Raw genomic sequence first — 22,267 nt, 5'->3', positions numbered from 1 at the left:
AACTATGGTGGGTGTACGAGTGGAGACAACTCAGACTAGTAACAGTTCTAGTGAAATTATTGTGTGTGTGTGTGTGTGGGCCATTTTTCTTTGCCACCGTTCAACATTATTATCAAGTGCGGTGCGTTTTTAGTTAACAAAGGAAGAGAGAATATAGCCAAAAACAAAATGTGGCCGCTCCATTGTAATATGATATCATATCTAGACCGAGGACTCTGAATTAATAAACAGGTTATTATTGTTTAAGTGGTTGAAATGGTCTAGTGTTGTTGATAAACTTGTTTAGACTAAAAGGATTGAAGGGTAACAAACCAAAAAAAGTCATCGATTGAATATGATAGGTCATACAGCTTTAAGCTTTGTGTTGTAATTGGGTCTCAATTCATGATAATAATATCTTACAAGACAGCCATAAGCCAACTCATCTCCTCTCTCCAACACATGTTTCATCATCGCTCTTACCAAATATACCTTCCATTTTATTTATTGTATTTGCTATAAATTAAGAAAAAAAAAGTCATACCTTTCAATAGTAGTATAATGATTTTACTTGCCAGTTGACACATAGAAATATTAAGAAATTACTCAGAATTAAAAAATGTTTAGAACAACAAGTACAATTTTTGTATCTGATGATATAATGATGTCATTATTCCCAGTCAAGTGTAATTTTACTTACCATTTACCAAAACCATTCACAAGTTGAGTAAAGAAAATAATGGTGGTGGGTTCTCAAAGTCTTTTTTCTTTTGTTCCCCACTTTATGATTCTTTTTCATTACACCAAATCAATTGAAAAAATGAAGTTCACATATCTAATTACAGTATTTATAACCCAAAACTCAAAACCCCACCCAAAAAATATACTTTTTTTATATTAAAAAGAAAAATCCAACAAACCCCTCTTTCATATTCCTTTGAAGAAATATGCTTTCAACATTGATGTTTATTCCTCCTCTCTTGTGTTTTTTTTTTTTTGTTTGCTCTTCCTCCAAATCTTTCATTGTTTCTCCAAAGAACCTACAAAACACACCAAAAAAAAAACTATGAGTTCACTTATTTTTAACGATGCAATTAACCGGTAGTGAAACTTTAACCGCAAATACACTAACCTTTCGTATGTGTATACAGATAACACTCGAGAGATCTTTCTTCAATAAATCTCTTCCGGGTTTGTGAATTACCATCATCATCTGCTTAGATATGAGTCCTTGCCAATAGCTCCAAGCATTCTACATGCTACTTCCAGCAACTTCCCTGTTTTAATTTTTCCCATCAATAAAGAAACTTTTAATTAATTATTAGGTCATGATCACAATCAATCACAATCACAATCTCCTGTCACCTAATTAAAATATTGGTTTCTGGAAAACAAAAAGCTAAAAAGATTAATTAAATTTAACTCAATATAATAAGTGAAGTTTAGATACGTGAGAAGATGCTTTTAGGTAATGTGACGAAGCTTCCATTGATTCTTTCTTCTATTTGAAATAATCCTCACAAATCTCTCATTCTAATTACTCCAACCCAAATTCGCCAGAGACTATAGGAATAATCCAATAATATCTTGAAAACTAATTACTTTGAGCCAAAACAGTTTCTTTCTAACATGACACAAGTATAAAGCCTAATTAGTCACTCAATATGGTAAATGTTGTAATAAACTCAATGAACCTACATTGTTAGATCAATTCACCTACATAACTTAATGTTACCGAATCTATACACAAAATTGAATCAAACAAGAGATGAATTAACTCGTACCTCTTCTCTGTTGAACAACTTTCTTAACCGAACCGGTAGATTTCTTAACCGACTCTTCTTCCTCCTCCGGGAACAAAACACCGTCAATCCCTTGAACCGAAATCCGACCGTCGGTGTAAATATCCGGATCAAACAAATAAGCAGACCGGTCACCTGAACCGAACTTAACCGAACCATCAGCTTCTTTAGCCCCAACTTTGTGAGGAAAACGCAGCGTTTCATACTTAACCTTCCCAAATCTCCTAACCGAATTGTACATACTCTCCTCGGTCTGGTACTCCGGTATAATGTGGTAATACATGATTTGCTCCGGAGCTCCGGGCTCGCTAAGCTGATCCGTCGTCAATTTCGCCATAGCTTCGTCGTTGGGAGCTAACACGGTGAGTACGTAACCTTCAGACACTAATCTACCCATCTCCGTCGCTAGTGACGTCAGATTCACGAGGATATCGGCCATTTCGTTGTATCCGCCGTAATGCAACAATGTGTGAATGAAATCTTTGACCTGAGCATCGCCGTTGAAGTGTTTGCGAGCACCTCCTGGTCCCGGAGCAGGAGCCGGAGCTAGCGAAGGACCTGGAGCCATAGCGGATTGAATCGGAAGCACCGGCGGAGATCCAGCGGGTACTGCGGCGGAAGCGGGTTTCTTGAGACGGTTAGTTCTCGGATCGATCTCAGGAGCTCCTTCGGGTAACACGGCGGAGATTGATCGGAGACTTCTCCGTCGGTTGAAATCTTCTTGAACGGAGCGAGGGATTAAAAGCCGTTCGATACCGTGGATCAACCCGTCGGGTCGGGTCAAATCATCGGGTCGGGTGATAACAGCGGAATTCACCAATCTCCTTCCTCCTCCGTTTGTTCCTTTGAGTTTACTCAAATGCAGCACTTGGTCGTTCCCTAACGTGACGTGTTTAACACGACCCGAATTCTCCTCGGGCCATTCGTTTGACCCGACTCGTTTGGGGATAATGTGCGACAAGAGAAGCATTTGGAGAGATTTGAGGTTACCTGGTTGGAGCAAGAACCGTTTAAAATCAGGGTCAAGGTCACGCTCGAGCGCTTCATTGCGAGGTGCAAAAATAGTAATATTGTGACGACCGACGGCGTCTTCTAAGGTTTGTAGGAGAAGAGCCTTCTCGACTAACTCGGCTAGCTCGGTGTAACGAGAGTCGAGGAGAGCTACGAGGACGGAGTTCGAGTTTATTTGACCCGACCCTGTTACGTTGTGGTGACCCGATTCGAGAGCGGATGCAGTGAGGATGAAGTAAAAGAAGAAGAGAGTAATGGCGGAGCAACCATAGATACAACGATCCATGGTGCTCTGTACGATTGAAATATTATTCTTGTTAGAAGAAGTGATTGATAAGAGAGAAATAAAAAGCTGTTTGTGTGAGAATTTTAGTACGTTTAGTTGAATCGTCGGCGATTGGAAAGTGGAGAGTGAGAGACAGAAGAGATGAGAGAAAGATGTGAGAGAGCTTTTAGGTGGTGGTGGTCTGTGTTTTGTTTGTGTATCAAAACAGGTTTGGGTTTTCGGACAGGCTGGTGGTAGGGACCACACGGTGTCTGAAAGCAAAATAAAATTCATTATATTTAGCTCTGACTTTTTTTTGTGTACCGGCTCGGCTCGGTTTCGGCTTCCATTACTACTACTGTACGTCTCCTTCTTAATCAACCCTTTTTATGGAGTAGTAGTATTATTATTTTTATCGGATATATTTTTTTTATATACTATAATCATTGAAAAAACAAACAGCACCACTTTGTTTTTTTTTTGTCTTTATTGATAAAACTATTTTTTTTTATAATAAATGGAAGTATATTACTTACTATGTCAGAACAAACTAGTACTATTAAACTCTTCAGATGGAATTTCTACTTATGCAAGTGAATAAACTAACTTATTGAATTTTTTTGATCCGTTATTTAGGTAATCAGATGTTCATGCGCAACAAATGAATGGTCATAGTATTTTACAATATCAGATGATTTGCTACTCAAGATAAAAAAATCTTTAGAATCGATATCCCGAAATCATATATACTAAAACAAAGTAATTGTGATTTGAGTTAAGAACAAAACATTTATAATAATTTGCCTGTATTGATACGTAACCGTAACATACGTCAGAGTGAAAGTGATGGTCTTTTAATTTTTTTTTACAAGTCTTTAAAACTCTTAACATACGAAGGACTGAGACAATCAGCGCGAATACAACAAGATGATAATAAAGGGGAAAGTAGTTAATTAGTCAGTCTTCTTCTATAGTTAATGATGTTAGTAGTTAATTAGTCTGTCTTCTTCTATAGTTAAATGATGTGGTGTGATACTTGAATTTAAAGTGAAATTAAGAAAGCCAACCAAACATAATAAATAAAGAAAGAAGAAGAGAGAGAGACATGTGAAGCAAAGAAAGAAGCCGAAGAAGAAGGAAGAACACGTGGCTTGAATTGGAGCTGTCGGTGTAATGACCTAATACTACAACCATCATTTATATTTTTATATTTTTTTAATAGACAGAGAGACACATCTTTTGGTTGCTACGCTATGTTCGTGAATCGTGTAATGTCCCACCCTCAATTTCCTTCCACTTACCTGTTTTATACTCATTCGTACGCGCTCCAACTTGGCACGTGCACTTACGTCCAACCAAATCAACTAATCAAGGACAGCTTCTTCTGGCAATACTTCTCGAACTTTTGTAATGATAACGCGAATTCTCATTGTTCCCGCCTGATAAGAAGACAAGCTTTAAGGCCCAATTGAATTAAGTTAAAACCCATTATTTCAAAGAGTCTCGTTTATCTTATTTCCTTGGCCCCTGACTATATCTACGGGCTTAACTCTTTGACTAGAACGATCTGAAATCCATATCAAGAAAACATTTAATCAAATCTAGGCCCTAGGGATATGTTCTAATCTAACTAATTGTGAAGAACTATGAGCTTTAAACGATTTGGCAATGAATGAATCAACCTATGTATACACGCATTGACATTATTGACCTAATAAGAGGATCACTTCTTAGGCTGCATAATTTGAATCACGTTTGTATTCGGTTGTCATCTCTACTACATCTACACCCTTTAGTTATCTTCATGTTCATTTAGTTCATTCTGCCAAACTGAAACCTAAATCGTTAAAAGAAAAAAGTGAGAATGGGAAGCTAAATGAGGTCACCAAAGAGGGACGGGTTACATAATTACAGCTACATAAAACCTATGACAAACAAAGATTCCGACTTCCGAGGTCACCAACTTTTAAAAAATTTCGTAACCGTCCCACTAGGTGAATTACCTTTTGCTTCTCATTTGAAGAAATAAATTATTCGGATCTTTGAATAACAAGAAAATGTAAGGTCCAAGTATAAATTAACTAAAGTGTTGCCGAAAGATAATACATTTTTAAAATCCTCGTGAATTTTATATTAACAACAAAATAACAACCAAGACATTCTTAATAAAAATATTATCTTTATATAATAAGTTGAATCCTGCAGCATTTCCTTCCAATACCAGACACGCACGATTTCATTTAATACGATTAATTTTTACGGATTTTTGTAGGATATATGAAATATATTATTTTAGCAATCGATGGTTGGGGGATGGTTTGGCTGTTCAGTCTTCAATAAATAAGAAAGCCATATATACAGATTAATTTTAAAAATATGTTTTTTTTCTTGTTGTTGTTGGTATGAATGTTTATTTTTCTCTCTTTTAAGTGTAGGAATCTATTTTGTTTACAAAGATCTGAAAAAGAAGAAAAAAAACAGTTGCATGAGATTCACCAAATGATGAAATAAATGAACTAGGGTCACATCAAAAGCTGAATTAGTGAGAGAGAGTGTAATAAAAAGACAATTGAAACACAACAAAGCAGATAAAACTAAAAAAAAAAAAAAACACAGAGAGATGGAAATAGGAAAGAAGTGTAATTAGAGAGATGCAGAAGAAAGAGGTGGGTGTAGTGGTAGCCAACACCTGAATTAATGCTTTAACACTAATGACAAGTGATTTTTTTTCCGTGGTCCCCCCATAAATTACCTCACACACCTACAAACAAGTTCTCTCTCAAACCCCCCTTGAATGAAAAGGACAGCTTCCCATTATAAACTCTATAAAACTCCCACTTTTCTTTTTTACCCTCTCTAGATCTGACTCTTTTACTACATGTCACTAAATATTTACCACATCAACTAATCAATGTTGATGATACCTTTTGTGGTAGGAGTGATAGATAACACACACCAAACTAAAACATCTCAATTCGGTGTTTATGTTGTTATTTCCGCTTCTGGTATAGTTTTGTTTATCGTTTTAGTATTCTTGAAATTGGTCTTAACGAATCCAACTCTACATTAAATCCGAACATTGGAGTGGTTTAGTCAAATACTAAAGATCGACAAATTACACCATCACACACGATTCAGTTTCGAAATTTACATTTGACGATCATACAGTACAATACCATCGAGGAAATTAAAAACCACAACACCAACGATTTGACAAAAGGCAGAATCAGAAGAATGAAGCTTAGACACACAAAACAACAACACTCAACACACAAATCGAACTATTAACAAAGGACAACAAATTTGTTTCATAAAGCCTCTCTCTCTCTCTCACATTCCCCTAATCAAAATGCCTAACGGCTCTCGGTGTTGTCGTCGTCGCCACGACCGTAGTAGTAGTAGCTCCTCCGCCGCCTCTACTCGTTATGTCTCTATTCCGGTATACTTCAGTAAACGAAGGTCTCGGCGATGACGAAAGAGACTTTGAAACTCTCGGAGACGAAACAGATTCCCTCTGCGACGGACTTCTCCAAAACCCGGCGCCGTAAAACCTATTCCACATCTCTTTCTCCAACGCTAGCACGGCCTCGTCGTCTTCATCGGTCTCCTCCTCCTCCGTCGTAAACCCCGCGGATATAGGTTTTCCGATATACTTCAGATCCAAGAAATTATCATCGTCGTCGTCCTCGGAGACGTCTTCGCTATCCAATGGATGAATAGCGAACTCGGAGTTCTGGAAAACCCTCTGCATCCGCCGCTCGTCAGTCGGAAGCGGCGGAAGGATACCGTTCTTGACGAGTTGTTTACGGCGGCGGTTACGGATAGCGCGGCGGCAGATACCTTTAGGAACTTTGTAGATGGCGAGAACGAGGAGGTTAACGAGTCCGCAGGGACAGCAACACCAAACGGCGGCGCAACTTGCGGTGGTACCACCGCAGAACTCGGCGGGAGTGGATCCGCCGCAAGTGGCTCGAGGAGAAGGGGAAGAGAGGCTTCGTTGGAGTAGAGGCTGTCTACGGTGACTACGTGAAGGTGACGACGATGGTGTATCTGACGGTTTCGTTTGCCTCGAGATCTGTCTTGGATCGTAACGTAACGTCGTCTTGTTCATTTCTTTTTTATTTTCTTGAATCGTCTTCTTCTTCTTCTTGCTTCAATTTTTTTGTAATCACAAAGAAATTGAAAATTTCGAAAGGCCAAAACGCAAACAACCACGGAGTAATCTAATCTCCGGTGACGGCGACGGCGAGAAGAAGAAGAAGAGAGGCCAAAAAGAAAAATAGAAGACACAAATTGTGTGTTTTTTTTTTTGGCCGGTAGAGAAAATAAAATTGTGTGTTCGGTCGTCCAAAATTGGAGGGAGAGGGATGAGTTTTGGAAATTTGTGGTGTGTTTAAAGAGATTTTTGTAGGGTCGTGGGAAGGTTGAAGAAGAGGAAGGAGAGGTTGATTTGTTCTGTCTTTATATATAACATAAGAGAGATAGACACAACAAAGGAGAGAGTCCAACGAAAGTCTTTTAATTGTTTATCTTCTTCAGGTTGGGTTGGGTTACTCTGTTCTTCTCTCTCTCTCTATATATAACAAACTTTTAGTTGTAAAAACATATTTTGACCACAAAACCCTGCAATTATGACTTATCACTGTAAATTTAAATTTCTACATTTAATCGTGTTCGCTTACAATTTTAATTTTAATTATATGATTGGTGAGAAAGAAAATAAAAGAAGAAAGCATATCATTATTGCACATAAGGCTACGAAAATGACATTTTTTTTGTTGTTGAGAGAGAGATATAAATTTAATGATTAGCTTATCTATCAATACACGTATGTGTTTGTGTATTTTTATTAAAAAATCTGACATTATCTGGTTTAATTTATCAGACGTCATCTTCTATCGTTTCTGTAGATGTTGATTGGTTTTGTTTTTTTCCTGATTTATTTGTTTTTCGTCAACGAATTGATGATTTAATCAAAAACAACAAAACCAAGTATGGCGTACCACTATCAATTAAAACATGTATATATATTATACCCATGTATACATATTATTATCTTGAAAGCTTTTTTAATATTTTCTTAATTTGGGGAGACTGGTTCATGCCTTGGAGGGATATTGGTATAAAAAAGGTCAATATGCAAATACTCATCTTGAAAATATTCGTATTTTTTTTTGGCTTAACATTAACTTTCAATCACCAATTATAATACACTATGTTTATCTTTCACTACAAAATGCTTAATCCATGGGTATCATAGTTCTCAAAAGAAAGAGATTCCCTTGCTACTCGATCGGCCACACTATTACAAACTCTTGGGACATACACAATCTTAAAGTCTTGGAAGGAAGAGAACAAACCTTTTATGTCATAGAGCAAAGGAGCAAATGCAGGCCAAATCTCCTCACTATTTAGCAAATTAACCAGGCCCAAAGAATCTGATTCAAATATAACCCTTGTATAGTTCAGACGGAGCATTGAGTGTATTGCCCCCCACATTGCTTCTAGCTCTACTTCCATCGCCGAATATGCACATCGAATGGCTTGCGCTCCCATCCAAAGAACATCCCCTGTGTCATTACGAAGTACCCACCCCGTACCACTCAATGTATCTTCTCCCCTCCAAGCTCCATCAGTATTGCATTTGACCCATTCTCTTGGAGGTAGCTTCCACTTTGCATCCTCAGTCCTCTTTGGTACAGGGTGCCCTCTAGTCAATTTCTCATGCTCATTCTTTTTCCTTTGATCTCATTCCTCAGCATCCTCTAATGCCTTCTCTACTGTATTTTGGGGATTAAAGTCCTTTCCTTTGAAGATGAGTTCATTACGAGACTTCCAGAGCCTCCAAAGTATCCAAGGAACATCCTTATCCAAGTCGTCTCGTTGTGGGTAGGGCGAAGCAACATTCAGGACGAAGAACATATTAGCATAGAGAGAATTAGACCACTCGCCTCCAGAGGGTGCTGGAATGGGGGATAGTGCCCATACCTGCCTTGCATAGGTGCATTGAAACAAAAGGTGGTTCGTCAATTCTGCTTCATGAGGACATCTCACACATGAATTATCTCTAGAGAGATGACGATGAGATAAGTTTTTTGCCACAGAGAGACAATTAGAGAGACACCTCCAAAGGAAATGTTGGACCTTAGGACTCGCCTTTGTTCTCCAGACTTGACTTATAAGAGGATTTAGGCTAGGTTGTGTAACTGCTTGAGGACCCTTCTGAGTGTTGATGACCTGAGTCAGAACCCAATATCCAGATTTTACCGAGTATTGTCCTGTCCTAGCATAATCCCATGTATAACTATCTGATCTGTTATGTCCACCAAGCCTTAAGTTCCCAATCAAGTTCCTATCTTCCATAGTAAAAAGTGTGTCTAGCAAATCCTGTCTCCAGGCCCGCCTGCTATCCTCCATAATATCTTTAACCTTCATCAATTTGGAAACTGACTTGTGTAGGTCGGAAGGAATGATACATACATTATGTAAGCTCCGAGCAGGTTTAGAGCCAAGCCATGGGTCCTGCCAAAGATTCACAGACTCTCCATTTCCAATAATAGCTCTAACTCCTTGCTTCAATAACTCTTGTGCCTCGTGGATACTGCGCCAAGCAAATGAGGGTTTGGAGCCAAGTTTAGCAGATAAAGGACTGGATTTGCTGAAGTATCGACTTTTAAAAACCCTAGCCATGAGCGAATTGGGGTTTGTCAACATTCTCCATAGTTGTTTACCAAGGAGAGCTATGTTATAAGCTTCAATTTCCTTGAATCCCAATCCTCCCTCTGATTTGGGCTTACTGAGGTGTTCCCAAGCCCGCCAGTGCATGCCTTTTGAATTTTGTTTGTTCCTCCACCAAAAATCAGCCATTACAGAAGCTAGTTGCTGACTGACTGTCCTAGGTAGCTTAAAGCACGACATTGTGTGTGTAGGCAGTGCCATGGCAATCGATTTTAAGAGGATCTCTTTACCGCCAAAAGAGAGAAAGTTTGTTTGCCATCCCGAGACTTTATGCTGAAGTCTCTCCTTTAGGTATCGTAAAATAGTGACCTTAGATCCGCCAAAAGCTCCCGCCAGTTAGAGCTTTGATAAGGTCTCGACGCTCCTGAGTTATTCTTCTCCCGAAGTATATGCTTGACTTTTGGTAATTAATACGCTGGCCTGATGCAATGATGTACTCATCCAAGATACTAATCAAATGTTGAAGCTCATCATCATTCTCCTTACAATAGAATATACTGTCATCCGCGAACAGGAGGTGAGAGACTGAGGGTGCACTCCTTGCTACTTTGAGTCCTGTGATTTTGCCTCTACTTTCCGCATCTTGCAACATTCGAACCAATATCTCTGAACACAGAACAAATAGATAAGGAGACAAAGGGTCTCCTTGTCTCAAACCCCTGGTGGGAGTGATTTCCCCAAATGGGGATCCATTGATTAGCACCTGGTAGTTTACTGTTCTCACACAGGTCATGATTAACCTTATCCATCTCTCCGAGAAACCTAGCAACTTCAATGCATCCTGTAGAAACGACCATTCTACTCTATCGAACGCTTTAGAAATATCGGTCTTGATTGCTAAGGAATCCTCAGAGCATTTATTTGGTGAATCCAAAGCATGAAGAAGCTCATGTGCCACGAGAATGTTGTCGGTGATCAATCTCCCCTTGATGAAAGCCGCCTGAGTTTCAGACACTACTCCAGGCAATACCTTCTTAAGCCGATTAGCCATCACCTTAGCAATAATTTTATACACTACGTTGCTAAGGCTGATTGGCCGAAAGTCAGTTAGTCGCTCTGCCTTTATCTTCTTTGGGATCAGACAAATATTAGTCTTGTTCATATCTCTATCCAAACTGCCTGAGTGGAAGAAGTCTTGAACCATCATCAACAAGTGCTCTCCCAAAACATCCCAGTTCTGCTGATAAAAGTGACCTGTCATACCATCCGGTCCAGGACTTTTACTCGGATTCATAGCAAAGACCGCATGCTTGACTTCCTCTAAGGTTACTTCCTTCAAGAGTTGAGCATTCTCCACCGGAGACACTTTATTACCTTCACCCAGTTTATCTGTAACCTTATGGCCCACGTCCTCAGAGGTAAATAACAGTTTAAAGTAGTTTTCTGCCAATCTACCCAGATCATTATCCCCAAACCACGCCTTACCCTCATCGTCCACAAGCCTCTGAATCCTGTTTTGGGCTCTTTTGTTCTTGGTTGCAGCGTGAAAAAATTTCGTGTTTTTATCACCATTGTTAAGCCAAGTCAGCCGGCTCTTATCCTTCCAATAAGTCTCCTCATGGCGATACTCTATCTTCAACTCATTCTTAAGCTTAAGGAGCTCCTGTCTACTAAAGGGGTTCTGCCTAGTAGCGAGATCGATTTGATGATGAAGTGCTTGGATTCTTCTTGCTGAACTAGGCTGATTATCCCTCTTCCATCTGGAGATTTCCTTTCGACAGGCAGCAATCCTACTCATCATAGAGCCATGGGAAACCACCCCCTCCTTTCTCCAGAAGTTAGAGATAAGCTCTTTAAAGCCCTCTCTGCTATCCATCGCTGATCATACCTAAAGGTAGCCCACTTCTTTCTTTGCTCACCCAATAGGCTCGTTATTAGGGGACTATGATCAGAACTCACCTTCTGGAGATACTCTGCTTGGGTCGAAGGAAATAGCTCCATCCAAAGCTGATTAGCTACTGTCCTGTCGAGCCTACATTGGACCAATTCATCATTTCTGTTCCCATACCAAGAAAACTGATAACCAGTGTGCTTTATGTCCCACATGCCACAGACTGAGAGCATCTGTCTGAATTCAGCACAAGTCGCATCTTTTCTTAATAGTCCACCAATCTTCTCTGAGGGATCCACCAGTTCATTAAAGTCCGTTGTTAGCATCCAAGGGCCTCTTCTGCTTACTCCAATACGAGAAAGTCTTTCCCATAACTTGCCTCTCTCACTTTGAACTGGTTCACCGTAGACACAAGTCAAGTAAAATTCTTTACCTTGCCAGTTGATAAGAGCATCTATCATTCGATTATCCGCCTGCAAAACCTTAACCGAGACAGACTCTCTCCACATCAAAGCCAATCCCCCACTTTTACCAACTGGCTCCACCGTACGTAGATCAAAATAACCTAAATGATGTAGAACATTCTCCAAGTAATCTCTTTTATTTTTGGTCTCACAGAGGAATGTTATCTCAGGGAAATACCGACCTCGTATTTCCCTTAGATGTCGAACTGTAGGGGTATTCCCCACCCCCTGACAGTTCCAGCTCAATATTCTCATATTGACTTCGAAGGGTTGGAATTAAACATCAACCCTTCTTTCAAACTTGCTCCAATAGGAGACTTAGCTGCCACTTGTGCAGAATGATTCAGTAAATGAGCTGCTACTTGAGCAGAGTGAGAGGAAAACGAAGCAGACGCTCCTGACTTAGGACTTGAACTAGCCGCTTGAGAGCCTAGTCTATCAAAGACAGTCGGGGAGCTCTTGTTCTTACCTCCTGATGACCCTTCCCTACTTGATGTCTTTACTAGTTCACCACTGTTACCCAGTCTTTCAAAGACAGAAGGAGAATCACCAGTTTTTGCCTTTTTTGATTTTCTTTCCCCATTGTTGCTCAGGCGCCTTTTCTTTGAAGGAGAACAGATAGATTCACCAGAGCTCTTCGCACCTTCTCCCTTCGCACTACCTTCCACAGCCCTATCCTGATGAATTGTTATTCCTTTTGGGCGCCACTCCTGGATAGCCCGAGGTTGTTTCCTTTGCTCCCTTCCACCAGGCCTTTGCAGTCTATCCTTCGCTTTCTTAATAGGAGGGTCAGAGTGTACATCCTCGTTATCCACTGTATGGACCTCTTTCCCTCTGCCCTTAAGACTCCGAGAATCATTAGATTGAGCTTTTCTGTTTCCCTTCCTTTGAGTTGATTTCTGAGTCAATAGCATAAGGCAGTTTGACTGATCATGGGTGAGCCTCATACACAGGAAGCAAACCTTAAGAAGTTTTTCATATTCAATCTCCACTTTAACCACTTCTCCTGTTGAGAACCTTGCATTCTTTACAAACTCAAGCGGTTCATCTACCTTATACCAAGCTCTAGCTCTCACATACTCCAGAGAGTTTGAGTTTTTTGCATGAAGCTCAACCGCTTCAACCTTACCCCGAGGCTCAATGATACTCTCCACTGCCTGCTTCTTTAAGAGATGAATGGGGATGTTCCTTATACGAACCCAAAATAGGATTTTGTTAAGAAAATCTGGTCCTGGATTAGGTTTCTATTGATCAAGCGAGACTATCCAACCATTTACGAACCACGGGCCTATGTATAAGACATGATAGAGATCACCTTCCGTTTCAAAGATAAACTGGACCCGATTATCACCCACTCCTCTCCCCCTTACTCTGTCATCCAAACCCCAAATAGCAGGCAACGCTTTAACTAATCCACCAACCTTATGAACCACAGGATTCAAACAGCGAACTATGACGCTCATCGAATTTTCCTCTATCAAATCATTTTTCTGTAGATCTGGGATTTCCACCACTTCACCTTCGCTTAGCAGATTTCGTTCTCTTAGTTCATCCATGAGGGTCGGCTCCTTCTTCTTCCTTGGTCTATTCATGGCTGCTATCTCTCAAATTTAGACGCCTCCTCACAACCAACACAGATCTGAATCTAAAGGGAGTTGGATAACTAGATCTGAAGATTAGTAACGAGATACCGAAGCCACAAGAGCTTAATGAACAGTAAATAAGCTAAACAAATGCTGAGAGAAATCTAGGGATGCTAATGTAGGAAGATGAGATCGCCGCCAGTGCACCGTAGCAGAACCCTAGCCATCGATCCTAACAGTAAGAAAAAAGTAATGACGCAGTATTTTTCTCAAGAACCTTTTTGGCAACCCAAAAAAAAGAAAAGTAATTAAGAAAATATCATTCTACCTGTGAACCTAAATGAAACATCAATCTTATTTTCATTTTTTTTTCTCTATACAATGACAAGTTTCTTTTTTTGAAAGACATTTTAACGTCAAAAATAATGGCATGAAAGATATGCCGGCACAAACTTCCACGAGTTTTGTAAAATTAAGTAAAGCGTTTAAAATAGAAATATCAGTTTCTCGTTCAAAGTTTTTAAATTACAGTCCAAAATGTGTAAGGAGTATATAATGCTAATAGTAACTCCAAAACACAACAGACGAGAAGGAATCAATCCATTAGTGGCAAAGGTAAATACGTTAAAATCGGACTATAAATTTTAGTAAATAGTCGTCAACAAGTTGAAAAGATTTGCTTTTTACAGTGGTCACTCATCATCAGCCATCACTAGCCGTGGACCGGGTTGGGTTACATACAAGATCCCTCACGACCCTAGGAGTTGCTGCAATGTATAGAATAAAGATTGATTCTCACTTTCTCCTTTTCAATAGGATATCCGCGAGTATCTTTATCTAGAGGTACTCAGAAATTTCGTATTTTACATATGTATGTCATGTAACTAGAATCAAACATTTGAGTATTTTGGCTTAGATATTCAGTGACAAATGTTTTTGGATGCGTATACAAAGTCTTGCATAAGTTAACACATGATGATAATTGCCTGAAACAAAACAAAACAAAAGATTGGCAAAGTATGCATTTTTTGTACTTTTATTTGCATTTGAATAAAAACGTAGACTCTATATTTGATATTTGAGAAACATAACCACTAAAAGTGCTGAAATTACAGTTGACTCTCTTACGACCAAACAAAAAACAGAAGCCGAAATGATAGATGTAACCCGAGGAAGTCTGCAATAGATTTCTTTACGGTGAATTTCAAATTGACGTCAAATGGAAGACATGAAAATATGTCTACTCCTTAATTATAGTTTAAATTTTAATTAAAAAAATTATAAAAAAATAATTTGGTAAACCTATTGATCAAATAATAACTACATAGACTTACTGCATTGAAATAAAATAAATTTATCTATACACTAGTCAAATTAAGGGAAGAAAGGCTTATTAGGTTAAAATTATTTGATTTAGGCTTTGCTTAAGTAGACTTCTCTGTAGACTATTGGTGGTTGACTTTGTAATGCCATCAACTATTAATATTATATTATTTTAATTTCACCGACAATTTAACCAAACCGATAGCTGAACCTAACCGAATATGTACCAAAGATTACGCGATTTTAACCTAACTGGATAATTTAACGATATATATACTTGTGTATGTAGGTAAACCCTAGTTTTTTTTTGTGATCTCTCTTTTTCCAAACTTTATTTCTCTGAAAAATTTTGATATTGTTGCTCTTCAAAATTCAGCCACATATATCATAAAATATTTTGTGGCTTACAAAGATATTAAAACCCTAGATTTTCTTTTATTTTACTTGCTTCTCTTTCACATATATCTCGACTTTAAAAGAAAAGTAGATCTAAATACAGATGTGTTTCAAATCCAATATATCCACGAAGTTCTGCAAACAGATATAAAAAAAAAAAGAACTTGTTATTTCCATGTCCTCGCTGTTCTCTACGGACCCAAAATTCCCGTCGAAACTCCTTCCTCTTCCCGTCGCTGTTCCAGGTTTTATCTTCCCGTCAAAGTTCCTTCCTCTTCCCGAGCGAGCTTAGTGCTGCAAGCTCGGTGGTGAGTTCTACCTCTTAACCGTTGAATCCATTTTGAATCGTTGATATATGTTTCAAATTAAGATCTGATTTGTTCAATTTAGGGAATTTGTTACCGAATATTTTATGTGATGTTAATTTTTGTTGGTTTGATGTTTATGTCTTTTCATTAGTTTTCTTTGTTTCAGCTCAAAGTTTTGATTTTTCTAAAGCTTACATTGATGCTATTTTTGCAGAGGGGAGGTTTTCTACATTGTTTTTGTTTATGACAAGATTGTTTTTTTTTCTGACCCATGGTTACAAAGTCAGCTCACACAAGTCGTGCTTCAGGGTCTTAATTCCAAGGTAGATAAAGTTAACCTCTTTCTCGTTGTTTTTAACTTCCATAGATGCAATCTAAGAGGGGCTTGTTTTGATCTCGATATAAAATTTTGGATTTTTTGTGTGTTTTTAGTTTGATTCGTTGAAGAATCAGAATGGTAAGGTTACATGAGAGGATCTTCCGTCTATATTGATTGGTCAAGGTGAAGTCACTTAGTTCTCTTTCCTCTTCTTAACTCACTAATTTGAGTTTCAATCTGTGGTTTATGGAATTTTTATGTCTCTTTCCTCTTCTTAACTAACCAATCTGTATTTCACTTAACTTATCTGTTTTTTGAATGATGTAACCTTTCTTTTTTTGTAGGTATCTCCTATAACAGCTGAAATCTAGGCTAAGACTTCTTCAAGCAGGGCATCACCTGCACCTGCACTTACTCACGTGAACAAAGGTTTTTTTTTTTTAATGTATTTGGCTATGGTTTAACGTATATTGTCTTGGTTTAACGTATCATTCTCTCTCGCTTCAAGGTATATGTAAGAAAACTTCTTTCTTCTCCAGTTCAGCTGATTTCTCTGTGATGGTGTCATTAAGCAACCTGAGCTCATTCTCCCTCGCCTTAAGTTCCTTAAGAGATGCTTCCATTAGTTCAGCTTCCTTTCTCCTTGTCTCGGTCTCTGCGGTTTGCTTCAGGTCAAAATCTTTAACATTCATCTCAAAAGCAAAAGACTTCTCATATGGGGAAAGCAAAGCAACCTCCTTTTCCCTCTTTTCAAGCTCAGCCATTATTAACCCTTGATGTTACATTTCCCCCATGATACCTCCAATATTTACTTTCTTTTTTTAATAGTATGATGTATTCTTATTTTTAATTATGTTTTTAGTTTTATTTTGTAATACAGTTTTTTTTTATCACATGGTTTCATAATAATAAATATAGTATTTTTTATTTTTAATATCAATTCATTCCCTTTGGAAATTGCTTCGCTTATACGTTAATAATCCTCTTGATAATTATAAAAATGATGATGACGACGACGGCTTACACCAAACCTCCTCATGTGACATGAGAATGAAGAACTGATCCTTCCTCGTCATGCATCTCTTTCTATACATGTTACAATATTGTGAATAATTCGACTTTATGATTCAATGCAAGGTTATAATGTGAACCCTTAAACAACGACAACAAAATTTCAAAAAAGTGTACATTATACAATATCAATTCAGTGAAGTATGGTTTAAACAAAATTATTTTTTAATTTTCCTTATTATTCCAAAATACGAAGATATTATACTTTAGAGGCTAAAAGTTTAAAGTGTAATTTGTGTAATATATATCAAGTAGTCAATCATTCACATTTGATATTAGTTTTTTTTTTTTTTTTTTTTTTTGTCAGCACATTTGATATTAGTTATAAATACTGTTGTTGTAGTAGCTTTAGCCAGTTTTTAATTGAAGACCTGTGTAAAAGTCTAGGTGTTTATGGATAATTTTTTTTTCTTTAAATAACTTTAAAAAAATCCATAACAATCACCAAAAATACATTATCAACGACTTTCAAATCCATTTTATATGCATTATAAAATCTTCACAAATACATTAGACTTTTTAAATCCACTAATATTACAAATATTAAATTGATTTGATTGATTTGCAGACGGTTCAGTTTTCCATGCAGAAGTCTGCCAGAGAAATCGTCGACATAATCATTACAAGGTTTAAATTGATTTGACGTTTCATCTTCGAAATAAAAAATCAAAATTTTTTTTATATATTTTCAATTAAAGACTTTTCAATTATACAGACTTCAGAAAGAACTCCAATACGTTGACTTCCAAAATAAGTCTAAGTTAATGACCTAACTGCTTAAAAAAACCAAAAACTTGATTTCTTCATATGTATAATATATAATCATATCAAAAACATACAAAGGCAAGTACATAACATATATCAAAGAATACAACAAGAAAATCTTAAAAGTTACTCACCAATTTGCAATAAATAAGCTTTCAAATTATGAAGACTTCATGTTTATGTCAACCGTGTAGACATAAACTAGCCTCTATGAAGATACTTTCCTTGAAGTCTATTTTGTGTGGTCTATTTTTGCAATTAAAATTTAATAAAACAGACACCGGATGAAGTCTACTAGGATAGTTGACTTCTTTTGTTGTCTTCCTTTGTTAATTTTTTGGTCAGTTTTGTAATTAAAAACATAGAACAAAGTAGACTTCTTAGAAAGTTTCAACAAGTTAACTTCGATTAATTATTTTTGCAATTGACCAAACCATTGACTTTGTAGTAGATTTCTAGCTAACAAGTAGACTTCATCTATCCGTCAACTAGAAAAAGTAAACTTCGTTGTGGTTAGTTTTGCAATTGACCAAGTTTGACTTTCGCCAAGTAGATTACGTACGAAGTCTCCAGGAATGTTGACTTCGTTTGCAGTCTGCTGTGGTCATTTTTGGGGTTGACCAACATTTTAATTTTTTAATTGGTAGACTTCTTTTGCAATCAACTAATTAATTTTGTATCAATAATATTACGGTCAATGCTTTTATATTTTGGTCAACTCCAAAAAGAGCCACTATAGAAGTCTACTTTTTTATTATCGTGAGAAGACTTCGTCCGGCAGTGAGCAGTCATAACTAAAAAGTCAAGAATTTGGTCAATTGCAAAAATACACATTAGTAGACTGCAAACAAAGTATCCGACGAAAATATTATAATGCAGTCTGAACCATATTTTTTTGTTTTCAAATGAAATTAAGGAGACTGAAATTCCAGTCTACGGGCTCGAAACTCGATAAATTTTTAATTGCAAAACTGACCACATAGTAGACTTTACATGATATTATGACGGTTAGACTAACAAATGAAGTCTAATTTCGCAAAAAATCAAGGAAAATCATGAAATCTACCGGAAAATAACCTTATCGGTGGTTGTTTCGCAATGCCAAGCACTAAGGACGTCGTCTTTAGTCACCACAGAAGAAACCCAACACCAATTTAATCACTATCCAAGAATCACGACATATAACAAGATGAACGCATTTGCAAATTTTCTTGGATTAAAATAGAGAGGAGATGGAAGAAAATGAAGTTATCATAGCATTGTGTGTTATTTAAGCTCATAAATTTGGGTTGTTGAAGCATTAAGAGCTTCAAATTTGGTTGTTCATGGTTGTTGGAAAATTGATGGCAGTGGTACAACCGTAAATAAAAGAAGAAGATGAGGATATGGATGTAATAAACATTTTCGCAAAAGAATCAAATAAATTAGAAATAATGGCATTTTTGTGAATACAATGAACACATAAAAATTTAATTGGGAGAAAGTGTCAAATGTTAGAGAGAGAAAAAGAAAAGTCTATTCTTACAATTGACTCAAGTTAGGCCAAAAGATACGCGCCTACGCATAGATTCATCAGATTAGATGTAAGTAACGCTCCTCAAAATTTCAACTAGCTCACCTAACATATTTCTTACAACAGTTTTGTTTCTCTTTTACAATAGTGATTGATTTCCTCTCACGTCAAATTATTTCTTCTATTTAGAGGTACCTCCTTTGACAACTTGCATGGGGTACTGTTAGTATACAAGTATAGGGGGAGAAAGCAACCAAAATGGGTATATTAACTAATATAAACCATGTTTCAAAATAAAGGTCTATTACTCGAATACATTACTAATAATATATGGACCCTCTCTATGCATCTCTAATGTGGACAGGAAATGTTTCAGTTTTTTCATCTTGTCTGCATCCAAATTTTATACATTATTTAATTCTTAATGGTCAAATCAAGTCATTTTCTACTTCACGTACGCGATCGACAATATGTAAATACATGTCATAAGAGAGAAAGAAAAGTATTGACATATGTAGATAATGATAGCTTGATTCCAACAAATCTCTAGTTAAAAATTCCTAATCAAATTTTCACAACCTCTTCAAGTAGAAAATGATTAAGGAGATGGAATGGAGGAAAAGGAGGTTACCGCAAGTGCACGAGAGAACGAAAGTAGAAAAGGACATGGTATAGCATTTCATAAGTCATAATCATTATCTTCTCTCTCTAGCTTCTTCATCAGAAAGTTCCATAAGACTACAAAAATCTCATGTCTGGGATCTTTGTTTTGTACTTTGTACTGAACTAAAGATATATATATATATATATATATATATATATATACACATGTGAAGTATTAAGTACAAGGTTATTTTTGTTGCTTAACTTGTAATATAGTGGTTTGAACAATTGAGTTAGTGATATGGCTATTTATGAATGATCGCGGAGGAAAAAAAAACGAGTATGCAACAACTTGTGAAAAGTTTTTTGTTTTGTTTTGTTTTTATTGGTTGATTTGATATTTTGGATTGATGGTCCCTTTCAATTTTGTGATAGAAATGACACGTGTTAACCAGAAATTGAAAAAGCATCAATGCAAATATTTCATATCTTGAACTAACATCTCACTAAAATGTATTATTGGGATATTTTATAAGAAAAACATGGCACTACAACAGAATGGGATACACACAAACGACGACAGCCATACGCGTGTAACATGTTCAGTTGTCAATTACGATGATGATCATGTTCAGACAAAGGGTGGACATAATGACAATTCAGGTTTGGTCCGCGACTATTTCGTTAATGCAAATTTATAGCTGGATTGATTTTCGTATGACTTTTATTTGGGTGTAGATTATATTAGCTATAAATTACAGTATTTTTAATTTAAATTAATGTACATTAAAAAATATTATCTATAGATTTTATTTAAAATTAAGCTGGTTCACTCAGTTGGGTTGAAATAGTTTTGAATTAATTTCAATTTATTTCGGGTGGAATTAAATTTCGTTAAAAAACCATTATACAGGCCTAATTTAATATTACATATTATGGGTCTCAAATCAGGCCTGAATCAAAGCCCAATTAGGCTGTAGACATATTGGTCAACCATATCCTAATTTCTCGTTTCGGACATAGTCGTTTTTTTTTTGTCTTCTTCTGTTTTATAGATGGATAAATGTACTTATTCCCGAGCGGTTCTTGATATACGTATTTGATTAAAATTTCGGATTTGTTTCTCTAGATTATGGGTACAAAATGGGTTGGTTTCTTAGAAAATTTAAATGTTCTTAATGTTAAGTTATAAACATATATATTATATATACAACAAAAAAAAAATAACACCAACTTTACAAGTTGCAAAAAAACGAATAAGAAGTTAAGCTAAATTGTCATATAGTGATGAAATGTTCCTTTTTGGCCGGTCTCTCCCGACCAATCCGACGTGAATTTTGATGTCCTTTCTCTGACCAATCTTACGTTTCATGAGAAGACCCACGTTCCGGTCACATTGATCCTCTTCGCTTCGGGCATTAGGCACGCACTAAGTTTTGTTGGAATTTATCACCGAAACATTTTTGTATGAATGGTTCGTGTATATTTATTCTAGCAAACACGCTTACAAAAGAACAACATAAACCTTGTAAATCTCTACGAAATTTTGTCTTAAATGATCAATAGAGGTACAACTTCTACAAGAAATATCTAGTCAGCAACACCAATTCCGTTATCACATTCCTAGCTAGATATTCTATTGTTTTTAAAAAAAATTCTGTTGATATATAGTAATATATACTTAAGAATTCAGAAGAAATTTTTATTGTTCTTTCAAAATTGGAAGGTGCATGGCTAACTGGCTATAGATGTAAAGTTTTGTTGAGCAAAAATATATTTTTGTTTTCATGTTCAGAGCAAAAATGCATTTCTGTGTTAACAATTACGATTATAAATTTAAAGTTATCTGATTTGGTAAATAGTAATTTGCGAATCGATGACTGATAACGGGTGGTCGAGAGTTTGCAGCAGGTGTTCATAAGCATGCAAACATATCAAAGGAATATATTGTACATCACTAGTCACTAGTCACTAGTCACAAATATATATATATATATATATATATATATATTTTCTCGAGCTTTCATATGGAATTCCATATTTTGTGTTTGTATTCAGACTAGCTACGAAAATATTATTCACTTAATATTTTGTTATCAATATATCTATAAATATTTTACAATTAAAAATTCTACCATTAATTTTTTTTTGAGAGCAAATATTTGTTGGTTTCGAAATACATTAGAATGTTGAAGAATTGTATGCTACTTGTTCATGTTTTCAAAAACTGATTTCGTATTTTTTTGTTCATTCATGACATTCATTGCAATTTTCAATTTCACGTTCATAGCAACGT

The 22,267-nt window shown here is 36.6% G+C and overlaps 3 protein-coding genes and 1 long non-coding RNA gene across 5 annotated transcripts; 1 reads left to right on the top strand and 3 right to left on the bottom strand.

The window, feature by feature from the left end:
* Positions 1-1,112: 1,112 nt before the first annotated feature.
* LOC104764927 (fasciclin-like arabinogalactan protein 18) lies at positions 1,113-3,453 on the bottom strand. The gene is made up of 2 exons (XM_010488536.3): positions 1,764-3,453; positions 1,113-1,256 (listed from the first exon to the last, which is right to left on the bottom strand). The coding sequence occupies exons 1-2, from the start codon at positions 3,349-3,351 to the stop codon at positions 1,189-1,191; spliced, it is 1,656 nt and encodes a 551-aa protein (XP_010486838.2). The 5' UTR covers positions 3,352-3,453; the 3' UTR covers positions 1,113-1,188.
* Positions 3,454-6,172: 2,719 nt separating this feature from the next.
* LOC104764926 (uncharacterized) lies at positions 6,173-7,653 on the bottom strand. The gene has a single exon (XM_010488535.3). It carries the CDS (start codon positions 7,166-7,168, stop codon positions 6,398-6,400), a length of 771 nt encoding a protein of 256 aa, XP_010486837.2. The 5' UTR covers positions 7,169-7,653; the 3' UTR covers positions 6,173-6,397.
* Positions 7,654-11,532: 3,879 nt separating this feature from the next.
* Positions 11,533-12,345, bottom strand: LOC147920210 (uncharacterized). Its single transcript, XM_087500962.1, has one exon. The coding sequence runs from the start codon at positions 12,343-12,345 to the stop codon at positions 11,533-11,535; it is 813 nt and encodes a 270-aa protein (XP_087357088.1).
* A 2,905-nt stretch (positions 12,346-15,250) lies between these two features.
* LOC104764925 (uncharacterized) lies at positions 15,251-16,953 on the top strand. 2 transcript variants are annotated; one of them, XR_015591436.1, is made up of 5 exons: positions 15,251-15,700; positions 15,915-16,023; positions 16,133-16,202; positions 16,364-16,448; positions 16,559-16,953. It is a non-coding gene; the product is annotated as an uncharacterized LOC104764925 (long non-coding RNA). The 2 variants fall into 2 exon arrangements; XR_763814.3 differs by having other exon boundaries at positions 15,295-15,700; positions 16,528-16,953.
* The last annotated feature ends 5,314 nt before the right edge of the window (positions 16,954-22,267 follow it).

The sequence above is a fragment of the Camelina sativa genome, chromosome 19 (genome assembly GCF_030686135.1).
Source record: "Camelina sativa cultivar CO46 ecotype springtype chromosome 19, ASM3068613v1".
In the NCBI taxonomy this organism is placed as follows: Eukaryota; Viridiplantae; Streptophyta; class Magnoliopsida; order Brassicales; family Brassicaceae; genus Camelina; species Camelina sativa.
The sequence above is the reverse complement of the archived record's forward strand: the minus strand, read 5'-3'. Positions and strand labels throughout refer to the sequence as shown.